Raw genomic sequence first — 13,186 nt, 5'->3', positions numbered from 1 at the left:
CGAGAGAGACGTGGAGAGAGCAAACCAGATGAACAATTTCTTTAACAGGTTTGACCACCCTAATCCACTCTCACCTTGGAGTACTGCACCCTCCACCCATCCTTCTGCTGAATCCAGCATAGGAGAGAGTTTCACCCCACCCACAATTACAGCAGACCAAGTAAGCAGAGAGTTGAGGAGACTTAGTGCCAGCAAAGCAGTGGGTCCAGATGGATTATCGGCACAACTGCTGAAGGCCTGTGCGCTGGCGGGGGTGGGGGGTATGGGGAGTCCTCTACAGCACATCTTCAACCTGAGCGTGGAACAGGGGAGAGTCCCGAGGCTTTGGAAAACATCTTGCATCACCCCAGTCCCAAAGGTATCACATCCTAGTGAGCTGATTGACTTCCAGCCTATCGCTCTGACGTCACATGTGATGAAGACCATGGTGCAGCTTCTGCTTCACCACCTAAGGCCACAGGTCCGCCACACCATAGACCCTCTGCAGCTCACATACCAGGAGGAGGTGGGAGCGGAGGATGCCATCATCTGTATGTTACAACGATCCCTCTCCCACTTGGACATTGGCAGTGATGCTGTAAGAATTATGTTTCTGGACTTCTCTAGTGCCTTTAACACCATCCAACCTCTGCTTCTTAGGCACAAGTTGACAGAGATGGGAATAGAGTCATACCGGGTGTCCTGGATCGTGGACTATCTTACAGACTGACCTCCGTATTTGCATCTCGGGAACTGCAGGTCTGACATTGTGGTCAGCAACACAGGAGCTCCACAGGGGACTGTACTTTCTCCGGTCCTGTTCAGCCTATATGTATCAGACTTCCAATACAACTCAGTCCTGCCACATGCAAAGGTTCACTGACGACACTGCTATCGTGGCTGCATCAGGAGTGGGTAGGAGGAGTATAGGAACCAAATCAAGGACTTTGTTAAATAGTGCGACTCAAACCACTTGCACTTGAACACCAGCAAAACCAAGGAGCTGGTGGTGGATTTTAGGAGACCCAGGCCCATCCTGGACCCCGTGATTATCAGAGGTGGCTGTGTGCAGAGGTTGCAGACCTATAAAGACTTGGGAGTGCAGCTGGATGATAAATTGTACTGGACTGCCAATACTGATGCTCTGTGCAAGAGAGGACAGACCCGACTATACTTCCTTAGAAGTCTGGCATCCTTCAATATCTGCAATAAGATACTGCAGACGTTCTATCAGACGGTTGTGGTGAGTGCCCTCTTCTACACAGTGGTGTGCTGGGGAGGCAGCATAAAGAAGAGGGATGCCTCACGCCTGGACAAACTGGTGAGGAAGGCAGGCTTTATTGTAGGCATGGAGCTGGACAGCTTGACATTTGTGGCAGAACGACAGGCGCTGAGCAGGCTCCTGTCAATCATGGAGAATCCACTGCATCCATTGAACAGTGTCATCTCCAGACAGAGGAGCAGCGTCAGTGACAGACTGAGGAGATCGTTCCTCCCCCACATTATGCAACTCATCAATTCCACCCGGCGGGGTAAACGTTAACACAAGATTATAGACTGTTATACCTGCCTCACACTCTCCACCTTGCATTTTTTAACTTGCTCTTTATTAAATATTGTTTTTATCAGTATTCTGCTGCTGGAGTATCTGAATTTTCCCTTGGGGATTAATGAAGTATCTATCTATCTATCTATCTATCTATCTATCTATCTATCTATCTATCTTAGGGTAATCTGCAAATTAAACTAAATCATTTGTTATATTTTTGCATGAGATATTTATATCCAGTTTAAAAAAAGTGAAAGCCTCGGTACTAAAGTGTGTGAGCCCTTACTTTCGACATTACCTGAAATCGTACATAGAATACATGTGAGGCTATACTGCTAACCACTGTTATTATTAAACCTTTTCTGTCCCAACCTGTATGTAGCTCTTTGCCTGATTTCTGTAGTTTTTATTTAACTGGCTTCCCAGCTGGTTCTAATGTGTAAAGTGCCATCCTTTCCAAAAGCAAATTAATGGTTTACTGCTCTGTAAACCTGTACTTCTTTGTTGTACACTACTATCTGTAGCACAGATTTAGCCATCTGATCTCCACAGTCTCACCTGGATTAACTGACAGAATGTCTGAAATGTCTGCCTTTCTATTAATACTGCACTTTTCCAGTTAGTTTGTCTTGATGAATAATGATTGCTCCTTTTACATTCCAAATTTAGTTTTACAAGTATTACAACACAATGTTTTAGTTTATTTTTATGAGTTTATATATGTGAATGGTTAATGAATACCAATTAAAATTAGAACAAGGCCTTCTCCGAGGTACTTTAGTATTTTAAGCATCACCTTAGACATAATAAACATTGCAATCTTCAGTATTGTAATCCAAGTTGATTTTTACTGTAATATAAAAAGTCTGATAAAAATAGACTTTAAAGTAAATTACATAATTTTTCAACAGTGCTATAAAGTGTTTCTGCCACAGAAAATCTCTTACACTAGTGGTGATGCTAGGTTTGATACTGTACATTAATTTTGCAGTAATAGGAAAAAGTCAATCCAAAATACGCCTGCGATTCTAAATTGGCTTTGTGTGAGTGAGGGTGTGAGAAGGATCATTAGTACTCTTGCCTCTAGATTCACTTTATATCCACAAGTCATAAGACTATTCAGTAGCCAGTCATACTTACAACTGCATGCATGTATGTTTCTCATATATTGCATATTGTCTGATGTTGCATTTAATATATGATTATGTGTTTTCAATGTCTGTGCTTGTATTCCATTATCTACTATCATTCATCTAAGGGAGAAATCAAAGAGAGAATTTCATTGTACTGTGTAAACCTGAGAGTAAATTTTATTGGACATGACTGCTTTTTGCATTGGAAAGGTGCCCTGTCTGTGGTTGGTTTGTATTTCACACATGTGCTACCCAGGATAGACTACATCCCCTATGCAGCCCTCCATAGGATTCAGTAGGACTAGAATTTTATGTTAAGTTGGGATATAATTTCTTGTACAAAACAAGAAATATTGAGGAAAGATTATTTTTGTCTTATAACTTCCTTTTTTAATGCAATAGAAATATGTTTTCAGGTACTATTTGTATTCCTGCTATTGAAAATCTTAATATATAATTTAGATGACAGCAGGATGTACTGTGTGTCTCAGCCTCTGTTATCAATTGCCAATACCTGCTGAGCTTTAGATGTTAGCAGACATGTCCAGAGGATTATAGAGTTACACTATGTGATTACTACAGGAAGAGCCCAGCTGAGATGGGTTTCCTCTTTATAAAACAATATAACGTGACACAATGCTTAAAATAGTGGCATACACTTCCCTTTCTGTCTTGGAACTACTGTGTCCTTTCTAACTTTCTGTTAAACACTGCTAATTCAGAATTTGATAGCGCCATGAAGTACTGATTATATGTAGCCTTTAGTGTGATCTATCTTGAATAGAGATTGTTAAAATTTGAAAAAGAAACAATTGGATTGTGTGACCACTTTATACAAAAATGTACAAAATCACTTAAGTTCTAAGGTGTTCATATGTTCCAGTCAATATGAAACACATTATTGCTCTTACATTATTTACCAAGATTTACATTTAATACATTGATATTTGTATTGATTGATCACTCACTTGTATGTTTTTTCTAAAAAACATGATTTTGGGTGCAGTTTTTAGCACTGCTGCCTTGCAGATCCAGCTTCCTGGGTTCAGTTCCCATGCCTGATTATTATTTTGCATATTCTCAAAGACTTGTATGTTAGGTTAATTGGTGATTCTAAATTGGCGCCAGTGTGTTTTAGTGTGGGTGTGCACATGTATGTGCCCTGAAATGGACTGGTGCCTTGTCCAGGATGTTTCTTGCCTGTGATACTGGTACAGGCTGAGCATCCCTAATTTGACTGTCTAAGTGGTAAAACAAACATGCCATACCAGAATATAGCTGCAGCATTTTAACACCTAGCATATCCATAGACCACAATGATTATCTAAATTCCATTTGTTTTTGTTATGGCATATAGTGGTGCAGTAGTCAAAATGACAGAAAGATCTTGTATCAGACAGAAGCACTTCTCTAATGTGTAGAGTCAAGTAGCTGCAGTTGTCTACATGTCTTTCTGCCTAATCTGTAACAGCTCTCATTACAAAACACAAATTAATAATTAAGATTCATTTACCTAGTTGTACTGAGATCTGAAAGTTAGCAACTATTTTATCTTTTTATTTTCTGAAAACCTGAAGTCTTTTGCTCAGTTTCTTTTGTTGTCTCCCCGTAACCCTGGTGGTTTAAAGTGAATGGACTAGAGTGTGTATGTGTGTGTTTTAAGAATAAATAAATATGTAAAATATACAAATATTCCAAAATCCAGAATATTCATTGTCCCAGGCATTTCAGATTAGGGTCTTATCCTGCAACTCAGAGTTAAATTAATTAGGTCTGAGAAAGTATGTTTGTTGGGTGAAGGACATTTAACATTATTTTATGTCAAAAGACAATAGTGCCAAGTCATGTTACACACATTACTGACACGTTGCAAAATTGGACAAGGAACCATAATGGTTTGTTTTAAGTTAAACTTATTTTTTTTACATTTTTTATACTGTTACTGTAGCTGTTTTTCTGTTTTTGTTACCTACTCTGTTTTCAAGTAAAATATTTGATCATAAAATGACTTTGTTTTAATGGTTTCTAGGTTACTGCTGGAGTACCTTTACCAAAGGAGTATACAGAAGAGGTAATGTATATGCACAAATTTCTTGTGTATGCTCATGTACAAATTTCTAGCTGTGGCCACTTTTTAAATTATTTTAACAGTGGCTTATAAAATTGCAATTAAAATGCAGTTCAGTTAAAAAAAATCCCTCCCTCCCTTTCTCAGGCTTCAGCCACATTTTGAATAATACTTTCTTTTAGCCATGGCCAGCATATATATTTGTAGACGCTTCACTTTGTACGCAATTCTTGAAAGGACACATGTTATTTAGACAGATTGTACTACAGCAATCATATAGTATTTTTAATAATAATAATACATTTTGATTTATATAGCACCTTTCCCATTCTCAAGGTGCTTCACAGAGTCTCATAAAGAAACAAGAGGTATATGTAACATTGGATAAAAATGTTTCCTGAATGGAACACTAAAACTGAAAGATACAGGATATTCAAAGCATTGAATAGAATAAAAGTCAATAAACCAGAGTTAAATAATAAATTCAATACTAAAAGAAAAGCCTATCAAATAACATAATTTGTAATATAGCACACACAAAAATTATCTTGAGCATCTGGACAGAGAGGAATGGTGCCAGTACATCATTCATAAGCCTTTTTCCAGGTTTTTAGCTTTGCCTGTGGGATGGAGGACATGCCCTCATTTTTCTGGAGGTCTACCAACCCTATATTGAAGATCTGATTTTTGATACCTTAATGAACAAGCACCTGTGTATTTCTTTAAGCTGAGGGGACATAGTAATATAGTTACTGTAGGTGTTTTGCTTGAGTTTGAAGTTTGTGGAAAGATTTATGGACTATAGAGTATTTTGATAAAGTGTTTATAATATAAATTAAAGATTAGTTGTTTAATTCATATCAATAATTTTACTTTACCAGAATCTCCAGCTAGCAGCTGATGGTTGCTGTAACCTACAAAAGCAAATCCAGATTGCTCATATCTTTGGGGTTCCTGTGGTGGTTGCTGTTAATGTATTCAAGTAAGTTTTGTATTTTATGATGTTTGATGTATGTATTTGTTGGACTACTAATTTCTGTATTTTCCAGTTTTCAAATTGGTATCCTACATTTACGTGTATTTTATTGTCACACTAACAGGACAGACAGCAAGACAGAGCTTGACCTCGTTTGTCAGATCGCTAAGGACTCTGGGGCATTTGATGCTGTGCCTTGTTACCATTGGTCCAGAGGAGGAAAGGGCTCAATTGAATTGGCTGAGGCAGTGAGAAAAGCAGCTCAGCAACAGAGCCAATTCAGATTTCTTTATGATCTTCAGGTGAGATGTTACTTCATTTCCATGATACCTTTCTAGGGGTTTATGCTGGAATGAATTTTGGAAGGTTGAGTGAAAAAGTAAATTAGTCAAATTCCATCTGTGATCAATCATTTGGAACTATCATAAAATATATTTTGTGCTATGCTCCAGTTAATCTTTTATTACTCTTATTTACTTAATAAATCCAAAACATTCTTAAAACCATTCTTAGCTCTTATCCACCATCACAATGTATGTTTATGTCTTAGGTTACAGTCAAATAGTTTGTGATTTGCTTTGACATTTATTCCAGTTTGTCTTTGCTACTTAAGCAACACTGAAGTTTAAGAATTTATTTACATCACATTTAGATTATACAAATTCAGTTTTTCATAAAATTCACAGTTTGTCACGCAATATGGAAACCAAGGTTCAAGTAATGTTTTTAATGAACCTCAAGACATGTAAATAGAAACGAAAAGATAGAAACTTTGCCAGCAACGATTGTCTTTTTTGTTTACTGTACAATAACAACCAGTATGGTAAAAATACTGAATGATTGATGGGAGGCAGGGCATCATTGGTAAAATGTTGATATCCTGCAAACTTTGTAAGGAATAGTTAGTTCATTTATGTAGTTGAAGCTTAGAAATGGCTACAATACTCAGTTTCTAAAACACACTATCACTGATCAGTGGTTTTACTCTCACCTTTTTCTGTTATTATTATCTCCACAAAAACAAACATAAAGTACATTGATTGGTCTTTGCATTATGGTTTATTAAGTTACCTTTTATTAAAGATGCTGCATTTAATTAGAAACTACATTTGCAGCAAGATACACAAGTCAGGTACCATCTATTGACCTGAATACTTGTTCATTACAATTTTGCACTGTGAAGGGGTTGCATATATGTATTATGAACTTGAGAAATGTGCAGTTTCTTTTTAAACATATGGTGTTTACTGCAAGGACACAGTGGGATTGTTGATCCCATCTACAAAACAGCTAGTTTCACTGTATAGAAAACTCTTTTAAAATAATCCAGTTGAAAGGCTGTCATCTTTACGCTGCCTCCCCAGCACACCACCGCGTAGAAGAGGGCACTTGCAACAATCGTCTGGTAAAACATCTGCAGCATCTTATTGCAGATGTTGAAGGACCCCAACCTTCTAAGAAAGTATAGTTGGCTCTGACCTTTCTTACATAGAGCATCAGTATTGGCAGTCCAGTCCAATTTGTCATCCAGCTGCACTCCCAGATATTTATAGGTCTGCACCCTCTACACACAGTCACATCTGATGATCACAGGGTCCGTGAGGGGCCTGGGCCTCCTAAAATCCACCACCAGCTCCTTGGTCTTGCTGGTGTTAAGGTGTAAGTGGCTTGAGTCGCACCATTTAACAAAGTCTTTGATTAGCTTCCTGTACTCCTCCTCCTGACCACTCCTGATGCAGCCCACAATAGCAGTGTCATCAGCGAACTTTTGCACGTGGCAGGACTCAGAGTCATATTGGAAGTCTGATGTATATAGATTGAACAGGACCGGAGAAAGTACAGTCCCCTGCAGCGCCCCTGTGTTGCTGACCACAATGTCAGACCTGCAGTTCCCAAGACGCACATATTGAGGTCTTTCTGTAAGAGAGTCCACGATCCATGCCACCAGGTGTGAGTCTACTCCATTCTTAGTCAGCTTGTCTATAAGGAGCAGAGGTTGGATGGTGTTGAAGGCGCTAGAGAAATCCAGAAACATAATTCTTACAGCACCACTCCCTGTGTCCAATTGGGAGAGAAACTATTCAGCCTAGTCAATTTTCTTAATACTGCTTGCAGTATTTTCTGCCAAACTGAAATTCTCAGTGAACACCTAGGATATAATGAAGAAGATGTCCAATGTCTTTAGCTCTCCAGTTGTTTATACAGTATCTGCACTCACCAGGTATATAGTGGAGTCTTTTCTCACTGGCTGCTTTTCAGCCTGGTATTGCTCATTTTCATTTCAGGACTACAAAGCTTTAATATTAATGCCACAGAGACCCCTTCAGTCCAGGACATATAACGTTCACTGCTTAGAAAGCATGTTGTAATAGAATGACATCCACCAACTTTTCTTTCAACTTTTAACTAGACAAGAGCAGTGCAGCAGAGTAAGGAAAGTAAACGAAAAGAGGAGTAGAGACATCTTGTTTTTGTGCTTACAAAGAGAGAGAGAATAATCCAGCCACAGGGGATGCACAAACCAGTGTGTTTCTTTGTGCCAGTGCCAAGCCCGGATAAATTGGGAGAGTTACGTCAGGAAGGGCATCCGGTGTAAAATTTTGCCTAATCAAACTGCGGACAACAACACAAATTTCCATACCGGATCGGTCGAGCCCCAGGTTAACATCGACTGCCACCAATACTGTTAGCGAATAGGGTGCTGGCGGAAATTGGGCTACTGTTAGCCGAAGAAGGTGGGGAGACGTGTCCGGAGGCAGGAGGAGAGGAGGAAAGTAAAGAGAGTGGAACTGAGGGTAGGAACTTTGAATGTTGGCAGTAAGACTGGTAAGGGGAGAGAGCAGATATGATGGAGAGAAGGAAGGTTAATATATTGTGCGTGCAAGAGATTAAATGGAAGGGGAATAAGGCCAGGTGGATCGGTGGTGGATTCAAATTGTTCTATCATGGTGTGGATGGGAGGAGAAATGGAGTAGGGGTTATTCTGAAGGAACAGTATGTCAAGAGTGTTTTGGAGGTGAAAAGAGTCACAAAGTAATGATTATGAAGCTGGAAATTGGAGGTGTGATGATGAATGTTGTTAGTGCATATGGCATCGCAAGTTGTGTGTGCAATGAGTGAGAAAGAAGATTTTTGGAGTGAGTTGGATGAAGTGATGAACAGTGTACCCAAGGGACAGAAAGTGGTGATTGGAGTGGATTTCAGTGGGCATGTTGGTGAAGGGAACAGTGGAGACGAGGAGGTGATGGGTAGATATGGTGTCAAGGACAGGAATGAAGAAGGTCAGAAGATAGTGGATTTTGCCAAAAGGATGGACATGGCTGTGGTGAATACGTATTTTAAGAAGAGGGAGGAACATAGGGTTACGTACAAGAGTGGAGGAAGATGTACACAGGTAGATTACATCCTATGCAGAAGAGTTGATCTGAAGGAGATTGAAGACTGCAAAGTGGTGGCAGGGGAAAGTGTAGCTAAGCAGCATAGGATGGTGGTCTGTAGGATGAGGTTGGAGATCAAGAAGAGAGTGAGGGCAGAGCCAAGGATCAAATGGTGGAAGTTGAAAAAGGAAGACTGCAAGGTTGAGTTTAGGGAGAAGGTGAGACAGGCACTGAGTGGCAGTGAAGAGTTACCAGACAGCTGGGAAACTACAGCAGATGTAGTAAGGGTGACAGCAAGAAGGGTGCTTGGCATGAAATCTGTAAAGAGGAAGGAAGAAAGGGAAACCTGGTGGTGGAATGAGGAAATGCAGGAGAGTATACAGAGGACGTTGATGGCAAAGAAGAAGTGGGATAGTCAGAGAGATGCAGAAGGTAGACAAGAGTACAAGGAGATAAGGCACAAGGTGAAGAGAGAGGTGGCAAAGGCTAAAAAAATAAGGCGTATAATGAGTTGTATAACAGGTTGGAGAGGAGGGAGAAAAGGATCTGTACCAATTGGCTAGACAGAGGGACTGAGCTGGGAAAGATGTGCAGCAGGTTAGGGTGATAAAGGATAAAGATGGAAACGTACTTACAAGCGAGGAGAGTGTGTTGAGCAGATGGAAAGAGTACTTTGAAAGGAGGATGAATGAAGAGAATGAGAGAGAGAAGAGATTGGATGATGTGGAAATAGTGAATCAGGAAGTGCAACGGATTAGCAAGGAGGAAGTAAGGACAGCTATGAAGAGGATGAAAAATGGAAAGGCTGTTGGTCCAGATGACATACCTATGGAAGCATGGAGTTATTTAGGAAAGATGACAGTGGAGTTTTTAACCAGATTGTTTAATGGAATCTTGGAAAGTGAGAGGATGCCTGAGGAGTGGAGAAGAAGTTTACTGTGGCCAATATTTAAGAATAAGGGGGGTGTGCAGGAGTGCAGAAACTACAGGGGAATAAAATTGATGAGCCACAGTATGAAGTTATGGGAAAGAGTAGTGGAAGCTCGTTTAAGAAATGAGGTAATGATTAGTGAGCAGCAGTATGGTTTCATGCCAAGAAAGAGTACCACAAGTGCAATGTTTTCTCAGTGGATGTTGATGGAGAAGTTTAGACAAGGCCAGAAGGAGTTGCATGGCGTCTTTGTGGACCTAGAGAAAGCATATGATGGTGCCTGGAGAGGAGCTGTATGAGGAAGTCGGGAGTGGCAGAGAAGTATGTAATAGTTGTACAGGATATGTACAAGGGAAGTGTGACATTGGTGAGGTCTGCGGTAGGAGTGGCATTAGCTCTGAGCCCTTTCTTATTTGCAATGGTGATGGACAGGGTTGACAGATGAGATTAGATAGGAGTCCCCATAGACTATGATGTTTGCTGGTGACATTGTGATCTGTAGCGATAGTAGGGAGCAGGTTGAGGAGACCCTGGAGAGGTGGTGTGGTATAGCGGGTCCACAGCTTACTGAGCAAAGGCCATTCGTTTTAAATAATCAACGTTCTCGCGGCAGCTTAGCGAGGGGCGTTGGGCCATGGCAAGCCGCGGGATGATCAGCGGTGTGGGCGTTTCTCGCCAAGTGCACAGGTGAGGAACTGCCCACATCCGTGATTATTCCCATGGCTAATTTGTTACAGCTGCTATGGCCCCTCGCATTATAAAAAAGAAGCCCGAGTTGGATCGGGGGATGAGGAAAAAGAATGCGAGAGAACGAGGGAGATCAGGAAGAAAACGAGAAAGGAAGAGAACGGAGGTTACAGGGAGCGAGGAAGCAGGCGGTGCAGGAGAGAGACAGGCTGACACGCGGACCGTGTGGTGAGCGAGCGAAAGAGTGCTCACGGGCAGCTGCAAGGAAGCTGGGTGTTAGGCTGACACCCGGGTGTTTGAGTTGATGTTGCTCCCGCCGAGCGACCAGGTAGCGGGAGTGACCAGGGGAAGGCGACGAGCCGCAGAAGGCTGTGGAAAGGCAGTGGAAGTCGGGAGACTTGGTGGTGGAGTCCCCATTGTGTGCGTCCTGGCCATTGGATGGAAACTAAGTCTCAGGGACTGGGATGAGTGCCAGACTGAAGCCAGGGATCAGGATGTCTCCAGTCTCATAGGTGTGTGCGCAGAAGAGGGCAGCTGCAGAGAGCGTCTTGCCCGCTGCTAAGCCCAAACGGGATAAGCAGGTGAGACGCTAACGCTAACAGAGAAGCACCGGGCTTGTTGTTATCGTTGTTTTAAAAGACTGCTTCCTGAAAGAACATTTTACCTCTGGTTTTAAAGGATTGTTTTTTTTCTATTGTTGTTTGTTTTAACCTCCACGTTTTTGTTATGGATTATTTATTGAATTTTGAACTGCACTATTTATTGAACACTGTTTTGAATTCATTTTAATAAAAGCACTTTTGCACGTTGTACCATCCCCTTGCTCAGTTATTGCCTACACTGACTAGCTCATCGGTGACATTACTGACGGTGTTGGGTTCAGAGCTTCCTGTATAGCAATGGGAGCGTGGAGCCAGAACCCACATTGTCACAGGTGGAGATATGCTCTAGAGAGGAGAGGAATGAAGGTCAGTAAGAACAAGAGAGAATACATGTGTGTAAATGAGAGGGAGGTCAGTGGAATGGTGAGAATGCAGGTAGCAGATTTGGCAAAGGTGGATGAGTTTAAATACTTAAGGTACAACAAGTACAGAGTAATGGGCATTGTGGAAGAGAGGTGAAAAAGAGTGGTGGAATGGGTGGAGAAGAGTGTCAGGAGTAATTTGTGACAGACGGATATCCACAAGAGTGAAAGGTAAGGTCTACAGGACGGTAGTGAGACCAGCTGTGTTATATGGGTTGGAGACGGTGGCATTGACCAGAAAGCAGGAGACAGAGCTGGAGGTGGCAGAGTTCAGGATGCTAAGATTTGCATTGAGCGTAGTGAGGATGAACAGGATTAGAAATGAGTACATTAGAGGGTCAGCTCAAGTTAGACGGTTGGGAGACAAAGAGATTGCATTGGTTTGGACATGTGCAGAGGAGAGATTTTGGATATATTGGGAGAAGGATGCTAAGGATATAGCTGCCAGGGAAGAGGAAAAGAGGAAGGCCTACGCGAAGGTTTATGGATGTGGTGAAAGAGGACATGCAGGTGATGGGTGTAGCAGAACAAGATGCAGAGGACAGAAAGATATGGAAGAAGATGATCCGCTGTGGCGATCCCTAACAGGAGCAGCCAAAAAAAGAAGAAGTGATGGATAGGGGACGCCACAGAGGTCCAAACTCCAAAAAACGAACATACCAACACAGTCCTGGGTTCAAATAAAGGGTGTTTATTACAGACCTTGTAAGCACAAGCACTAAAATAAGATGTCTCTACTCTACTTTCGTCTCCTTTCCTTACTATACTGCAGTGCTCTTGTCTAGTTAAGTGTTGCTTTACTTCCTCCAAGCTCTGACTCACCTGGATAAGCCAGTGCAGTCACTTTTATTGAAGGACCCAGGAGTACTACCAGTGATGCAGCATAACAAGTTGGAAGCTCTTCTGGGTCATAAGAAAGCCAGGAAGATTAAAGCCCACCCCACTAGCAACACCATCTATTGTCTGCCAGGGATCCCTAGAGGGCTACTCCTCCAGACTCCAACTCCCATGCAACACTGCAGGTGTCCAAACTGGGACTCTATATGAGGGACGCTGCCACCTATTAAAGTGGGGAATTAACTACCCCCTGCTGTGCTCTCCTGCCAGTTTTTGTACCCAGGATGGGGATCATAAGGTGACCCTACAGGATACTGCCCTGTTTAGCATATCCTTCCATTATGGCATCCTGGCTGGGACGCCCAATCATCCTCTAAGGTATCTACTATATATGTATATATATATATATATATATATATATATATATATATATATATATATATATATATATATATATATATATATATGTATGTATGTTGTACACATGCCAAAAAATGAGATGCAGTGGAACTGCACAAGGCTAGCACTTTTCCCAGCTCCAAAAACAAGTTAGCAAGTTGAATCATATGTAACTCTAATACTGTACATTAAGTGCAGTCAAAATAAGCACATTAATTACTTAAAT

At 41.3% G+C, this 13,186-nt stretch overlaps 1 protein-coding gene across 1 annotated transcript in view; it reads left to right on the top strand.

The window, feature by feature from the left end:
- Positions 1–13,186, top strand: part of mthfd1l (methylenetetrahydrofolate dehydrogenase (NADP+ dependent) 1 like) — a 400,198-nt gene that overhangs the window by 266,287 nt on the left and 120,725 nt on the right. The window contains exons 22-24 of the mRNA XM_039747812.1: positions 4,691–4,732; positions 5,611–5,711; positions 5,830–6,007. Of these exons, the coding sequence (XP_039603746.1) occupies positions 4,691–4,732; positions 5,611–5,711; positions 5,830–6,007 (321 nt within the window). The remainder of the gene's footprint in view (positions 1–4,690; positions 4,733–5,610; positions 5,712–5,829; positions 6,008–13,186) is intronic.

The sequence above is a fragment of the Polypterus senegalus genome, chromosome 3 (assembly GCF_016835505.1).
Source record: "Polypterus senegalus isolate Bchr_013 chromosome 3, ASM1683550v1, whole genome shotgun sequence".
Lineage (NCBI taxonomy): Eukaryota > Metazoa > Chordata > Cladistia > Polypteriformes > Polypteridae > Polypterus > Polypterus senegalus.
Note: the sequence above shows the minus strand (reverse complement) of the source record. Positions and strands in the feature narration are given on the sequence as shown.